This window comes from Scyliorhinus torazame, chromosome 8, assembly GCF_047496885.1.
Source record: "Scyliorhinus torazame isolate Kashiwa2021f chromosome 8, sScyTor2.1, whole genome shotgun sequence".
NCBI classification, from domain to species: domain Eukaryota; kingdom Metazoa; phylum Chordata; class Chondrichthyes; order Carcharhiniformes; family Scyliorhinidae; genus Scyliorhinus; species Scyliorhinus torazame.
Window position 1 is genome coordinate 102,218,194 of NC_092714.1, and position 16,378 is coordinate 102,234,571.

Below are 16,378 nucleotides of genomic sequence, written 5' to 3' on the forward strand. Positions count from 1 at the left end.
AGTGAAGCTCCGTGTTGGAGTGCCGGAATAAACTTATAATTTTCCATTTCCAAGCAAAGCTGTTTTAGATTGCTCAATTTTTTTTAAAAAATGTTTTACATGTTGAATAACGTTTATTGGGTGATGTCAACAAGGAACAATACCTCAGTGGATGGGCAACAGAAATAAATATGTACAGTTACCCTTTGGTCATTGCTTCTTTTAGCTTCTTGAGGCCATGAATAAAGAATCTGGGATCAAGCAGAGCGCACTCCAAGTGGATGGAGGAATGACCGCGAACAAGATTATGATGCAGCTCCAATCAGATATTCTTTCTATACCAGTAGGTAAGAATTCAAGTTACCCCCTTTTTGTTTCCTCTCTACAAAAAAGGAATCTGACTTCAAGTAATTCATAATTTTCTTCCAGAACTGTAAAAAATGTGTACTACTATTGTCCTTCTTCAATATGAATCATTCTGAAAAGAATGCTATTACATAGCATTATAGCGAGTTGAATAAAGTACCATACACATAATCTAGACTTTTTTTTAAATTTAGTGATGATTATGCAACTTGAGTCTTGCCCACACACATAAAGTGGTTCTTCTCCTTTCCACACCCATTTTTTTTGCATCATATACTCTGGAATTTCTAATGGTCTATTCTGACAAATGTATCACTGGCCCATCAAATCCTGTGATTATATGTTCCCAACTATGAGGCTATTAATCTTGCTGTGTTGCACATGTAAAGTGTGGGAGACAGTTGCTTTGTTCTTTGGTGCATCATTTGTTGTGTTTTTTTTTAAATTAAATATTTTATTGAAAATTTTTGGTCAACCAACACAGTACATTGTGCATCCTTTACACAATATTATAACAACACAAATAACAATGACCTATTTTATAAACAAAAAATGAATAAATAATAAATAACAAAAATGAAAACTAGCCCTAATTGGCAACTGCCTTGTCACAAGTAACACTCTCCAAAAATATAATTTAACAGTCCAATATATAATTATCTGTAGCAACGACCTATACATACTATACAGTATATATTAACAACCCTGAGAGTCCTTCTGGTTCCTCCTCCCCCCCCCCCCCCCCCCCCCCGATCCTGGGCTGCTGCTGCTGCCTTCTTTTTCCCATTCCGTCTATCTTTCTGCGAGGTATTCGACGAACGGTTGCCACCGCCTGGTGAACCCTTGAGCCGACCCCCTTAGGACGAACTTAATCCGCTCTAGCTTTATAAACCCCGCCATGTCATTTATCCAGGTCTCCACCCCCGGGGGCTTGGCTTCTTTCCACATTAGCAATATCCTGCGCCGGGCTACTAGGGACGCAAAGACCAAAACATCGGCCTCTCTCGCCTCCTGCACTCCCGGCTCTTGTGCAACCCCAAATATAGCTAACCCCCAGCTTGGTTCGACCCGGACTCCTACTACTTTTGAAAGCACCTTTGTCACCCCCATCCAAAACCCCTGTAGTGCCGGGCATGACCAAAACATATGGGTATGATTCGCTGGGCTTCTCGAGCACCTTGCACACCTATCCTCCACCCCAAAAAATTTACTGAGCCGTGCTCCAGTCATATGTGCCCTGTGTAATACCTTAAACTGAATCAGGCTTAGCCTGGCACACGAGGACGACGAGTTTACCCTGCTTAGGGCATCTGCCCACAGCCCCTCCTCGATCTCCTCCCCCAGCTCTTCTTCCCATTTCCCTTTTAGTTCATCTACCATAGTCTCCCCTTCGTCCCTCATTTCCCTATATATATCTGACACCTTACCATCCCCCACCCATGTCTTTGAGATCACTCTGTCCTGCACCTCTTGTGTCGGGAGCTGCGGGAATTCCCTCACCTGTTGCCTCGCAAAAGCCCTCAGTTGCATATACCTGAATGCATTCCCTTGGGGCAACCCATATTTCTCGGTCAGCGCTCCCAGACTCGCGAACTTCCCATCCACAAACAGATCTTTCAGTTGCGTTATTCCTGCTCTTTGCCACATTCCATATCCCCCATCCATTCCCCCCGGGGCAAACCTATGGTTGTTTCTTATCGGAGACCCCCCCAAGGCTCCAGTCTTTCCCCTATGCCGTCTCCACTGTCCCCAAATCTTCAGTGTAGCCACGACCACCGGGCTTGTGGTGTAGTTCCTCGGTGAGAACGGCAATGGGGCTGTCACCATAGCCTGTAGGCTAGTCCCCCTACAGGACGCCCTCTCTAATCTCTTCCACGCCGCTCCCTCCTCCTCTCCCATCCACTTACTCACCATTGAAATATTAGCGGCCCAATAATACTCACTTAGGCCCGGTAGTGCCAGCCCCCCCCCATCCCTGCTACGCTGTAAGAATCCCTTCCTCACTCTCGGGGTCTTCCCGGCCCACACAAAACCCATGATGCTCTTTTCAATCCTTTTTAAAAAAGCCTTCGTGATCACCACCGGGAGGCACTGAAACACAAAGAGGAATCTCGGGAGGACCACCATCTTAACCGCCTGCACCCTCCCTGCCATTGACAGGGATACCATATCCCATCTCTTGAAATCCTCCTCCATCTGTTCCACCAACCGCGTTAAATTTAACCTATGCAATGTGCCCCAATTCTTAGCTATCTGATCCCCAGGTAACGAAAGTCCCTTGTTACCTTCCTCAACGGTAGGTCCTCTATTTCTCTACTCTGCTCCCCTGGATGCACCACAAACAACTCACTTTTCCCCATGTTCAATTTATACCCTGAAAAATCCCCAAACTCCCCAAGTATCCGCATTATTTCTGGCATCCCCTCCGCCGGGTCCGCCACGTATAGTAGCAAATCGTCCGCATACAAAGATACCCGGTGCTCTTCTCCTCCCCTAAGTACTCCCCTCCACTTTTTGGAACCCCTCAACGCTATCGCCAGGGGCTCAATCGCCAGTGCAAACAATAATGGGGACAGAGGGCATCCCTGCCTTGTCCCTCTATGGAGCCGAAAATATGCAGATCCCCGTCCATTCGTGACCACGCTCGCCACTGGGGCCCTATACAACAGCTGCACCCATCTAACATACCCCTCTCCAAAACCAAATCTCCTCAACACCTCCCACAAATAATCCCACTCCACTCTATCAAATGCTTTCTCGGCATCCATCGCCACTACTATCTCCGTTTCTCCCTCTGGTGGGGCCATCATCATTACCCCTAACAACCTCCGTATATTCGTGTTCAGCTGTCTCCCCTTCACAAACCCAGTTTGGTCCTCGTGGACCACCCCCGGGACACATTCCTCTATTCTCATTGCCATTACCTTGGCCAGGACCTTGGCATCTACATTTAGGAGGGAAATAGGTCTATAGGACCCGCATTGTAGCGGGTCCTTTTCCTTCTTTAAGAGAAGCGATATTGTTGCTTCAGACATAGTCGGGGGCAGTTGTCCCCTTTCCTTTGCAGATGGGAGGTGTAGACTGCCACTTCTTCTACCTCGATCTGTGCTCCCAGTCCCACCCTTTCCTGCTCTTCCACCTTGGGAAATTCCAGCCGATCCAAGAAGCCCATCATTCTCTCCCTCCCATCCGGGGGTTGAGCTTCATATAATTTTTTATAAAATGTCTTGAACACTCCATTCACTCTCTCCGCTCCCCGCTCCATCTCTCCTTCCTCATCCCTCACTCCCCCTATTTCCCTCGCTGCTCCCCTTTTCCTCAATTGGTGTGCCAGCAACCTGCTCGCCTTCTCCCCATATTCGTACTGTACACCCTGTGCCTTCCTCCATTGTGCCTCTGCAGTGCCTGTAGTCAGCAAGTCAAATTCTACATGTAGCCTTTGCCTTTCCCTGTACAGTCCCTCCTCCGGTGCTTCCGCATATTGTCTGTCCACCCTCAAAAGTTCTTGCAGCAACCGCTCCCGTTCCTTACTCTCCTGCTTCCCTTTATGTGCCCTTATTGATATCAGCTCCCCTCTAACCACCGCCTTCAACGCCTCCCAGACCACTCCCACCTGGACCTCCCCATTATCATTGAGTTCCAAGTACTTTTCAATGCACCCCCTCACCCTTAGACACACCCCCTCATCTGCCATTAGTCCCATGTCCATTCTCCAGGGTGGGCGCCCTCCTGTTTCCTCCCCTATCTCCAAGTCCACCCAGTGTGGAGCGTGATCCGAAATGGCTATAGCCGTATACTCCGTTCCCCTCACCTTCGGGATCAATGCCCTACCCAGCACAAAAAAGTCTATTCGCGAGTAGACTTTATGGACATAGGAGAAAAACGAGAACTCCTTACTCCTAGGTCTGCTAAATCTCCACGGGTCTACACCTCCCATCTGCTCCATAAAATCTTTAAGTACCTTGGCTGCTGCCGGCCTCCTTCCAGTCCTGGACTTCGACCTATCCAGCCCTGGTTCCAACACCGTATTAAAATCTCCCCCCATTATCAGCTTTCCCATCTCTAGGTCCGGAATGCGTCCTAGCATCCGCCTCATAAAATTGGCATCATCCCAGTTCGGGGCATATACGTTTACCAAAACCACCGTCTCCCCCTGTAGTTTGCCACTCACCATCGCGTATCTGCCCCCGTTATCCGCCACTATAGTCTTTGCCTCGAACATTACCCGCTTCCCCACTAATATAGCCACCCCCCTGTTTTTCGCATCTAGCCCCGAATGGAACACCTGCCCCACCCATCCTTTGCGTAGCCTAACCTGGTCTATCAGTTTCAGGTGCGTTTCCTGTAACATAACCACATCTGCCTTAAGTTTCTTAAGGTGTGCGAGTACCCGTGCCCTCTTTATCGGCCCGTTCAGCCCTCTCACGTTCCACGTGATCAGCCGAGTTGGGGGGCTTCCTACCCCCCCCCCCCCCCCCCCTTGTCGATTAGCCATCACCTTTTTCCAGCTCCTCACCCGGTTCCCACGCAGCTGTATCTCCCCCAGGCGGTGCCCCCCCGCCCATCCTCTCCCATACCAGCTCCCCCCTCTCCCCAGCAGCAGCAACCCAGTAATTCCCCCCCCTGCTAGATCCCCCGCTAGCGTAATTACTCCCCCCATGTTGCTCCCAGAAGTCAGCAAACTCTGGCTGACCTCGGCTTCTCCCCGTGACCTCGGCTCGCACCATGCGACGCCCCCTCCTTCCTGCTTCTCTATTCCCGCCATGATTATCATAGCGCGGGAACCAAGCCCGCGCTTCTCCCTTGGCCCCGCCCCCAATGGCCAACGCCCCATCTCCTCCACCTCCCCTCCTCCCCCCATCACCACCTGTGGGAGAGAGAAAAGTTACCACATCGCAGGATTAGTACATAAAACCCCTCTTTGCCCCCCACATTCGCCCCACCACTTTGTTCGAACGTTCTTTTTAATAACCCGCTCATTCCAGTTTTTCTTCCACAATAAAAGTCCACGCTTCATCCGCCGTCTCAAAGTAGTGGTGCCTCCCTCGATATGTGACCCACAGTCTTGCCGGTTGCAGCATTCCAAATTTTATTTTCTTTTTATGAAGCACCGCCTTGGCCCGATTAAAGCTCGCCCTCCTTCTCGCCACCTCCGCACTCCAGTCTTGATAAACGCGGATCACCGCGTTCTCCCATTTACTGCTCCAAGTTTTCTTCGCCCATCTAAGGACCATTTCTCTATCCTTAAAACGGAGGAATCTCACCACTATGGCTCTGGGAATTTCTCCTGCTCTCGGTCCTCGCGCCATCACTCGGTATGCTCCCTCCACCTCCAACGGACCCGCCGGGGCCTCCGCTCCCATTAACGAGTGCAGCATCGTGCTCACATATGCCCCGACGTCCGCTCCCTCCACACCTTCAGGAAGACCAAGAATCCTCAGGTTGTTCCTCCTTGCGTTGTTTTCCAGTGCCTCCAACCTTTCCACACATCGTTTCTGATGTGCCTCCTGCGTCTCCGTCTTCACCACCAGGCCCTGTATATCGTCCTCATTCTCGGCTGCCTTTGCCTTCACGACCCGAAGCTCCCGCTCCTGGGTCTTTTGTTCCTCCTTTAGCCCTTCGATCGCCTGTAGTATCGGGGCCAACAGCTCTTTCTTCATTTCCTTTTTGATCTCTTCCACACAGCATTTCAAGAACTCTTGTTGTTCAGGGCCCCATGTTAAACTGCCACCTTCCGACGCCATCTTGGTTTTTGCTTGCCTTCCTTGCCGCTGTTCTAAAGGATCCACTGCAATCTGGCCACTCTCTCCTCCTTTTTCCATCCGTATCCAGGGGGGATTCCCTTCTGGTTTACCGCACAGTGTTTTTAGCCGTCAAAATTGCCGTTGGGGCTCCTATCAAGAGCCCAAAAGTCCGTTTCACAGGGAGCTGCCGAAACGTGCGACTCAGCTGGTCATCGCCGCACCCGGAAGTCCTCATTTGTTGTGTTACTTGCAGGGTTGTGTTCAAAGTTCGATTCAGCTCAGTAGGGTTGTGCTCAAAGTTCGATTCAGCTTTGATTGTGGATGTAATTGTTCATATTTTTTGCAACTGCTGCCACATTCCTAATGATTTGATTTGGTTCAGACAACAACATCAATTTGTATTTAAATGGAACCTTTAATGGAGTAAAAGTCCAAAGGTGTTTCACAGGAGCATTATTAAAACAAAGAATTACACACAGCCACAAAAGGAGATACCAGGGTAGATGACAAAAAGCTTGGTCAATGAGGAAGATGTTAAGAAGCATTTTGTAGGAGGTTAAAAAAAAAAAAGCAGGAAGAATTAGACCGAGAACTTCAGAGCTTGGATCCCAGGCAGCTGAAGGCTTGACCACCAGTGGTAAATCTGTTAAAATCAGGGTTGTTCAAGCATCCAGAATGAGAGTATTGCAGATCTCGGAGGGGTGTAAGACAAGGAGATCATGTAGTTGGCGACTGGAGAAGGTATTTTAAACTAGAATGAAAATTTTAAAATCTGGACAATGGCCTGAGTCTTCTGATGAGTGGCGAAAGACTCATTGTAAGCCACTGGTGTGGGTCAGGACACCGAGTCCAAATACGTGCGTATGCACAGTACTTACATGAGACATTTAAACTTCCAGTTGCCGGTTAATGCTGTCTAGACTGCTCTGAGTTCCATAGAACAGTCAAATAAGTTGGCCGCAACAATGCAGACATAAGCTGTTTGCCCTGTCCTTACCCTGGTTTACACATTGATATACTTAGAGATGTTCCAAGCAGGTCTGAAACCCGCTCAGGAGTGCAGCTCTAAGTGAATTGGCTTAACCTCCCATCTGCACCTGTATTCCCCAGCACCCTACTCAACAAACCTCACGCACTAACCCACACCGCCCTCTACAAACCTCACCCACCAATATGAAATAATCTGTACTTTGGGCTGAAAGAAAGTGGAGCAACTTTTGCCATTGCACCTACATTTACAAATAATGTAGTGATAATCTAAACACACAGTAAGCAAGTTTTTTTTTCTTACAGTAAAACCAGCAATGGCAGAAACAACTGCTCTAGGTGCTGCTATGGCAGCTGGTGCTGCCGATGGTGTTGGAGTGTGGAATCTGTCTCCTGACGCTCTCTCAGCAGTCGTGTGGGAAAGGTTTGAGCCACAGATAGAAGCTTCTGGTAAGAAAATGTTAATCCTGAAACATTTTTCAACGTTTTCATTGTGTTAAATTATATTGCTTCACTTTTTTTTAATTTTTAAAAATGAATTATTATAATCCCATTGTTGCTTCTCAAAATGTAACAAACAACATGCTACACTCCTTGTTTTGGCATTCTCCACCTGCCAAGGAAATGAGCAAGATCTACAAAACGATCATCTCATTCAGTGTACGGTGATGTATATTTGATGTAATAAAAAAAAATGTTGGTGTAATGATTAAAACCCAGATGAGAATGAGTATCTATGATCTACAACTCTGCAAATATTATGAATGAGTCAACTTTGTTCAGCTAATTTATTTTCTACAGCAGAGATTCCTAAACCTTACTTGTTACATATCCCTTTCTAGTTTTGCCAGCTGCCCATGTATCCCTACCAGCATATTGTTTTAATATTTTAGGCCAAACAGTATACAAAAATAAACAAATTGTATTACACATAAACTTTGGTTTAAATGTACTGCTCATCAATAATTGAAGAAAGCAATTGTTTATTGGAGCACAGATATATGTTTGGAGTGGTAGGTGATAATGTGAGTCATCATGTTGTTTTCTGTATGTTGCTCCACTCCCCCAAACCTCCTCAACATGCCCATTAGCCTTGGGAAGGTTGGAAACCACCCAGCAGGTCTTGCCAGATCAGGAGGCATCTCCTATAGCCCTTTAAGCCATTCCTGACTTCTGAAAGAAGACCAAACCATCGCTGAGAGGGCTGGTCCTGTATTCACACTTGGACCCTGAGGTGCCATTAGCAGGCAGTGTTTGCATCCTTACATGGCATGGGAAGCATCTAGCCTCTACTAATATCACTGTTCTTCCTTGCTGAACTTGAAGTTGACAGAGTGAGCACATTAGAAGGACACCGATGATCACAGCTAAGATCTATTCGCAGAGAGTAATGAGCTCTTAAGCCCCAGGTGTGAATGAAGGACCCGTCTTCTCGGTGAAAGTTTAGTTTAATGGCTTGGAGGGATAGAGGAGATGTCTCCTGATGATTGGACTTTGTTTTACTCCTCTAGGAACCTTTTAGCTTTTCGGGTATCACGGGCAACCTTCTCCCATCTCTCCTCCACCATGACATCAGGGTGCTTATACATACAATTTACAGTGCAGAAAGAGGCATTTCGGTCCATCGAGTCTTTACTAGTCCTTGAAAGAGCACCCTACTTAAGCCTACACTTCCACCCTTTCCCAGTAACCACACCTACCCTTTGGAGATTAAGGGGCAATTTAGCGTGACCAATCCACCTAACCTGCACGTCATTGGACTGTGGGAGGAAATCTGAGTACCCAGAGGAAACCCATGCAGACACGGGGAAAAAATGCAAACTACTCAGTCTCCCGAGGCCGGAATTTAACCCGGGTCCCCGGAGCTGTGAGGCAGCAGTGCTAGCCACCGTGACGCCCATATGTTGTCCCTCAGCATCCACCTTGGGACTTCCTGCACCTCCCCACATTCTATCTTCCGAGGAGCATTCCTCCTTCTCCAATTCCCCCTCTGGCAGGACCTCGTCTCTCTGCAATTGTGAAGGGCACAGCAAACCGCAATTATGCAGCAAACCCTCTCCTGTGCATATTTCAGAGAGTCACCCGAGTGGTCCAGGCATCTGAATCACATCTTTTAGCTGTCCTGTGGTCCTCCCTATGAGGGAACATGTGATGGCATGAACAGAGTTGTGCCCGGGAACCTTGCAAACACTTGCAGGATTTGCTTTCGATGGTCACACACATTGACGGATTGGAAACCCTTGTGGTTAGTGAACATCAATGGTGCTGTCAGGGAGCCCACACAGCCACATGGGTACAGTCTGTTGCTCTCTGCACACTTGGGAACACAGACATAGCTGTGAAGCCTGTGAATGTCTGAGCCTGACTATCCTTGTCCAGCGCAAAGTTTACATAATGATTGGCCCTCCTGTAAAAGGCATTGGTCACCTCTTGAATGTCGCGATGTGTTGCCGAGTGATGAATATCGAACAGGTCCACAGTTGATCCCTGGAAAGACCCAGAGGCAAATAAATTGAGTGCTGCTGTCACCTTCAGGGCCACTTGCAGGGGAAAGCCTCCAAACTCATGTGGCAACACGTCTTCCCGAAGCCTCATGTCACATGCTATTTAGTTGTGTCTATCCCTTTAAAAGCACAAAATTAGAAATCTGGTTTGCTCTTGCTTCCTGCATTCTGAGTCTATGTCCTGTGCAATTGATACTGTAGCGGCACCAACCAGTGATTATACATTCTAAGAAGGAGCCCAGATCCCAATTTGGCTGTCCTCCCATACTTCATCAGACAGTACCAATTTTGGAATATGCCCATTTTACCTGTTTGTCGAGATTGTGGTCCTATACTAATGTTAAAAATCCCAAAATGATGATGCACCTGATGTAAAGAATTGATAGTATTGGGACTACTGTCACAGATGTGGCGGCAGCTTGCGAGACATGTCTTGGTGTTGTCATTGTTTTGTTTATTATTGTTTTTATATTCTGTCAAGCTTTGAGATTAATTGCAAAAATTCCAGCAAAAATATTTCTCCCCCCCCCCCCCCCCCCCCCCCCCCCCCAAAAAAAAATGTGGTCCTACGTCTTTCTCGGAAGCACTTGACAACAACAAAGCAGTCTCATTTAAAAAAAACTGCAAATAGAAAACCCCTAAATTAATGGATCCCTACAGGGCGACTGACTTCAGGAAGCAAAGTGTCGTATATACCCCGTCTGCATCAATAGTGCCGAATTGGAGATGGTTGACAGCTTCAAATTCCTAGGTGTGCACATCACCAACAATCTGCCAGGTCTACCAACGTCACGCTTCGACCAAGAAAGCACAACAGCACCTATACTTCCTCAGCAGACTAAGGAAACTGCATGCCCACATTGACTCTTAACCAATTTTACAGATGCACCATAGAAAGACCATAAGAGATAGGAGCAGAATTAGGCAACTCAGCCCATCGAGTCTGCTCCACCATGGCTGATGTGTTTCTCCTCCTCATTCTCCTGTCTTCTCCCATAACCCCTGATCCCCTGATTAATCAAGAACCTATCTATCTCTGTCTTACTGACAGTCCGTGATTTGGCCTCCACAGAGTTCTGCGGTAAAAGAGTTCCACAGATTCACCACCCTCTGGCTGAAGAAATTCCTCCTCATCTCTGTTTTAAAGGATTGTCCCTTCAGTCTGACATTGTGCCCTCTGGTTCTAGTTTTTCCTACTATTGGAAACATCCTCTCCACGTCCACTATATTCTGGCCTCGCAGTATTCTGTAAGTTTCCATAAGATTCCCCTCATCCTTTTAAACTCCAGCGAGTCCAGACCCAGAGACCTCAACTGCTCCTCGTATGACAAACTCTTTATACTTGGCATCATTCTTGTGAACCTCCTTTGGACCATTTCTAAAGCCAGCATATTCTTTCTTAGATATGGCACCCAAAAACTGCTCACAATACTCCAAATGGGGTCTGACCAGAGCCTTATACAGTCTCAGAAGTACATCCCTGTTCTTGTATTCTAACACTATCGATATGAATGCTAACATTGCATTTACCTTTCTAACTGCTGACTGAACCTGCATGTTACCTTAAAAGAATCTTGAACACGGACTCCTAAGTTCCTTTGTGCTTCTGATTTCCTCAACATTCCCCATGTAGAAAATAGTCTATGCCTCCATTCTTCCTTCCAAAGTGCATCCTATCTGGCTGCATCACTGTATGGTATGGCAACTGCTCGCCCCAAGACGGTAAGAAACTATAGAGTTGTGAACACAGCCCAGTCCATTACGCAAACCCGCCTACCATCCATTTACTCTGTCTACACCTCCCGCTGCCTTGGGAAAGCGGGCAGCATAATCAAAGATCCTTCCCACCCGTTTATCCTCTCTACCAACCTCTTCATCGGGTAGAAGATACAAAAGTCTGAGAACACGCACTAACAGATTAAAAAATAGCTTCTTCCACACTTTTCCTGAATTACCCTCTTACGGACTGAACTGATCTCTCCACGCATCTTCTCAACTGTGTAGCACTACACTCCATATGCTTCACCCGATGTTTATGCCTATGTATTTATATTGTTTATTTATCATCTGTCCTATGTATGGAATGATCTTCCCGGACTGTATGCAGAACAATACTTTTCACTGTACCTCGGAACACGTGACAAATCTAAATCTCTCAAATAAATCTAAACAATCTTAATATTCCCTTTGAAACTGCCTCAACCTGTCAAATCAAAAAGCTCTTGGGAAGCAATGGTGCGTGAAATTGATTGTAAACATCGCAGTTCAAAGCTTTTAGCCTTCTAGGCATACAAACAGACTTCTATACTTTAAGGAACAATAAAATTGACTGTGAAAACCACTTCAAAGATTTCCACATTTTAAAGGGATTACTTTCATCTACATCCCACAGATCTTTAAACATGGCATACGCAGAGACTTGGGTTTAAGGGTATAGATGGCAATGCTTTCACTTTTATTATGAGAGAACTTTAATTTTCAGATACTAACTGACTGTTGAAGAGTTTAAAAGCTGCAGATGGGAAGAGCAGCCAAAATACTCCCATCAAAGGAAAAACTCCCGATCTGAGGCCCACCAGCCCTCCTGAGCCCCATCTCCCATGAAGGACCTCCCCCCGCTAAGCACCTCAGAAGCAATTGTAGGGAGGACTTAGCCCCTTGCCACCCCTCTGACTGCTACCGCCAGGTTCACGTTTCTCAGGGCTTGCTCCAATTCACACCAGCGGGACTCCTAATGCCAGGAGGCAGCTGAATCGGCACCTTGCCTGTCTGTTGCATGCAAAATAACTCTAACTCTAATGAGTTGTTTGCATATTCCCCGCCTGGTCTGGGCGGCAAGCTCGTCGGGGATGTCGGGAAACCTGTTATGGCCAATGGAGCGAGCCAGGGGACTCTCGCCGGGTTTGAAGCCCAGTGTAAATCCCGATTTTGGCCCAACATGGGATTCAGCAGACCATCACAAATCCCATTGCTAGTGTGCGGCCCCCGGGAATCCCGGCCTTCATCTGTTGTTAAGGGATCAATTTTAATTTGCATCAATAACATGAGATACTGGTCCATGTGACTCTTGACCTGGAAACATTACCCCCCAGGAAAGAACTTGTGACTGAAGCTATGCAGCCAGACACACAGAGTTACAAACAGAGCAGGTGGAGGATGAAGGCATACTTGCAGAGAAAGTGAAAACAAACAGAGACAGAAAAAGGCACACACAAAATCATTTAAGAGAAGAAGTAAATCACTAAGGAAGAGATCAGTTTTTCTTTTCCAAACAATCTTTACAATGCATAAGGAGGCCATTAAGTCAGCATTAACTCGCCAAAAGAGGGGCAGCACGGTGGCTCAGTGGTTAGCATTGCTGCCTACGGCGCTGAGGACCTGGGTTCGAATTCCGGCCCTGGGTCACTGTCCATGTGGAGTTTGCACATTCTCCCCGTGTCTGCGTGGGTGTCACCCCCACAACCCAAAGATGTGCTGGTTAGATGGATTGGCCACGCTAAATTGCCCCTTAATTGGAAAAAAATAATTGGGTACTCTTTATTTAAATGTTTTAAACTCTCCAAAAGAGCACTCTACCATGATTTTCCCCGCCCTATCCCTCGTAACCTTGCGCATTGATCATGTTTAATCCACCTCATCTGCACATCTTTGGACTGAAGCACCCGGAGGAAATCCACGCAAACATGGGGAGTACCTACAAACTCCACACCAGTCATCTAAGATAGAATCTAACCAGGGTCCCTGGCGCTGTGAGGCAGCACATTGCCACTGTATCGATTTGGATGAGCAGATCGGGAGTATGATCTTTCTCATCTGCGAGCCACATTTCAGTTAATTAAGCTAATGCGCTCATGCACAAAAACCTTTTTGGGTGATAAGGGCCTTGTTATCAAGTGAATAAATATTATGGAGGGAAGTCCTGAGAGAAGTGGTAATCATTGATTACCTGCCAGAGTTCAAAGCAGGTGTTGAATATGTATTACATATTACCTGGCTGGTGAAATATCCATGAGGTCAGTAAAAGATATTCATTCCAGAATTGCTTTGGGGTAGTCCTAACAGAGGTCTCAATAGGTAATAGTTTTCAAATTAATATTCAGATGACTTGATGATTGCCATTTTAAATCTTCAGAAATCAACAAACGATTTACTAAGTGGAAGCTAGCTGTAGAAAAATCAAGAGGCTGGGAAAACACAAATACCGGTAAGAATGTATTTTTGCAATGTCTGATGGGATTATGGTTAATACTGAGCAAGATTGTGACACAAATACATTTTCAGAATATGTGTGTAAAGAGCAAATTCTTTTCTTATAGTAAGCATGAGATGGTATATTTAGTAGAAGAAATAAAGAGGCCACGTGGTCCTGGGAAAATAAGTCTAAATAAGATAGAAGAGCAACAGGATTTAGCATTAAAAGTATCAATACAAGGACTGCCGATGGTGGCGATGTGCTGAACAGTCTAACGTAAGGTGGCTCTTCCTTGGGAACTTCGAATTAGATCCTTTTAACCATGAAGTTGGCCATGGACATCGCGATGGCCCCCTTCAAAGACGCACTGGAACAAACTGAGCGGAGACTGGAGACCTAGGCGGTGACAGTGCGGGAGCTGGAGAAAGCGGCCACAGATCAGAGTGATCAGATTGCTTCACTCGAGGCAGAAATGGCAATGTTGGTGACGACCCAGAGTACCTGGCCAGACCCTGTGTAACATATAGCAACATGAATGTTATTTTAACTTGCCGGAGGATGCTGACGAGTTCATGCAGAAGAACGGGCTGGGAAGACAACAGCGGACATCTATGAACCATGAACAATGTGTCTTCGAACTCCAGGCTGAACATATAATATGCTATGATGTGGAGATGCCGGCGTTGGACTGGGGTGAGCACAGTACGAAGTCTTACAACACCAGGTTAAAGTCCAACAGGTTTGTTTCGATGTCACTAGCTTTCGGAGCGCTGCTCCTTCCTCAGGTGAATGAAGAGGTATGTTCCGGACCGTATGGACCGGATGGACTACACCCCAGGGTCTAAAAGAGATAGCTGAGGAAATTGTGGAGGCATTAGTGATGATCTTTCAGGAACCGCTGGAGGCAGGAATGGTCCCAGAGGACTGGAACGTGGCTAATGTAACACCACTGTTTCAGAAGGGAGGGAGGCAGAAGATGGGAACATACCTCTTCATTCACCTGAGGAAGGAGCAGCGCTCCGAAAGCTAGTGACATCGAAACAAACCTGTTGGACTTTAACCTGGTGTTGTAAGACTTCGTACTATAATATGCTAGTAATATAAAGGAAAATAGGAAGAGATTTTTTTCAATATATAAAAGGTAGGAGAGAGACAAAAATAGACATTGGACCACTAGAAAATGTGGCTGGAGAAGTATTAATAGGAAACAAAGAAATGGCAGACAAACTGAATAGTTACTTTGCATCAGTCTTCATGGTGGAAGACACCAGTGGGATGCCAGAGCTCCAGGAGAACCAGGGGCAGAGGTGAGTGCAGTGACCATTACTACGGAGAAGGTTCTGGGGAAACTGAAAGGTCTGAAGGTGGATAAGCCACCTGGACCGGATGGACTACACCCCAGGGTCTAAAAGAGATAGCTGAGGAAATTGTGGAGGCATTAGTGATGATCTTTCAGGAATCGCTGGAGGCAGGCATGGTCCCAGAGGACTGGAACGTGGCTAATGTAACACCACTGTTTCAGAAGGGAGGGAGGCAGAAGATGGGAAATTATAGGCCGGTTAGCCTGACTTCGGTCATTGGTAAGATTTTAAAGTCTGTTATTAAAGATGAGATCGCAAAGCACTTGGTGGTAGTGCTTGATAAAATAGGACTGAGTCAGCACGGCTTTGTCAAAGGGAGGTCGTGTCTGACAAATCTGTTAGAATTCTTTGAGGAGGTAACAAGCAAGTTAGGCAAAGGAGAACCAGTGGACGTGATTTATTTAGATTTCCAGGTGGCCTTTGACAAGGTGCCGCATAGGAGACAGTTAAATAAGTTAAGAGCTCATGGTGTTCAGGGTAAGATCCTGGCATGGATAGAGGATTGGCTGACTGGCAGAAGGCAGAGTGGGGATAAAGGGGTCTTTTTCATGATGGCAGCCAGTGAATAGTGGTGTGCCTCAGGGGCCTGTGCTGGGACCACAACTTTTTACAATATACATTAATGATCTGGAAGAAGCTACTGAAGGCACTGTTGCTAAGTTTGCAGATGATACAAAGATCTGTAGAGGGACAGGTAGTATTGAGGAAGCAGGGGGCTGCAGAAGGACTTGGACAAGCTAGGAGAGTGGGCAAAGTGGCAAATGAAATACAATGTGGAAAAGTGTGAGATTATACACTTTGGAAGGAGGAATTTAGGCATAGACTATTTTCTAAATGGGGCAATGCTTCGGAAAGCAGAAGCACAGTTAATGTGCAGGTTCAGTCGGCAGTTAAGAAGGCAAATGCAATGTTAGCATTCATGTCAAGAGGGCTAGAATACAAGACCAGGGATGTACTTCTGAGGCTGTATAAGGCTCTGGTCAGACCCCATTTGGAGTATTGTGAGCAGTTTTGGGCCCCATATCTGAGGAAGGATGTGTTGGCGTTGGAAAGAGTCCAGAGGAGGTTCACAAGAATGATCCCTGGAATGAAGAACTTGTCATATGAGGAACGTTTGAGGACTCTGGGTCTGTACTCGTTGGAGTTTAGAAGGATGAGAGGGGATCTTACTGAAACTTACAAGATACTGCGAGGCCTGTTTAGAGTGGACGTGGAGAGGATGTTTCCACTTGTAGGAAAAACGGG

At 46.6% G+C, this 16,378-nt stretch overlaps 1 protein-coding gene across 1 annotated transcript in view; it reads left to right on the plus strand.

Annotated features, from left to right (window-relative positions):
• The window catches only part of LOC140428015 (glycerol kinase), a 203,857-nt gene that overhangs the window by 163,414 nt on the left and 24,065 nt on the right, over positions 1 to 16,378 (plus strand). Inside the window, exons 16-18 of the mRNA XM_072513963.1 lie at positions 206 to 326; positions 7,383 to 7,526; positions 13,713 to 13,784. Of these exons, the coding sequence (XP_072370064.1) occupies positions 206 to 326; positions 7,383 to 7,526; positions 13,713 to 13,784 (337 nt within the window). The remainder of the gene's footprint in view (positions 1 to 205; positions 327 to 7,382; positions 7,527 to 13,712; positions 13,785 to 16,378) is intronic.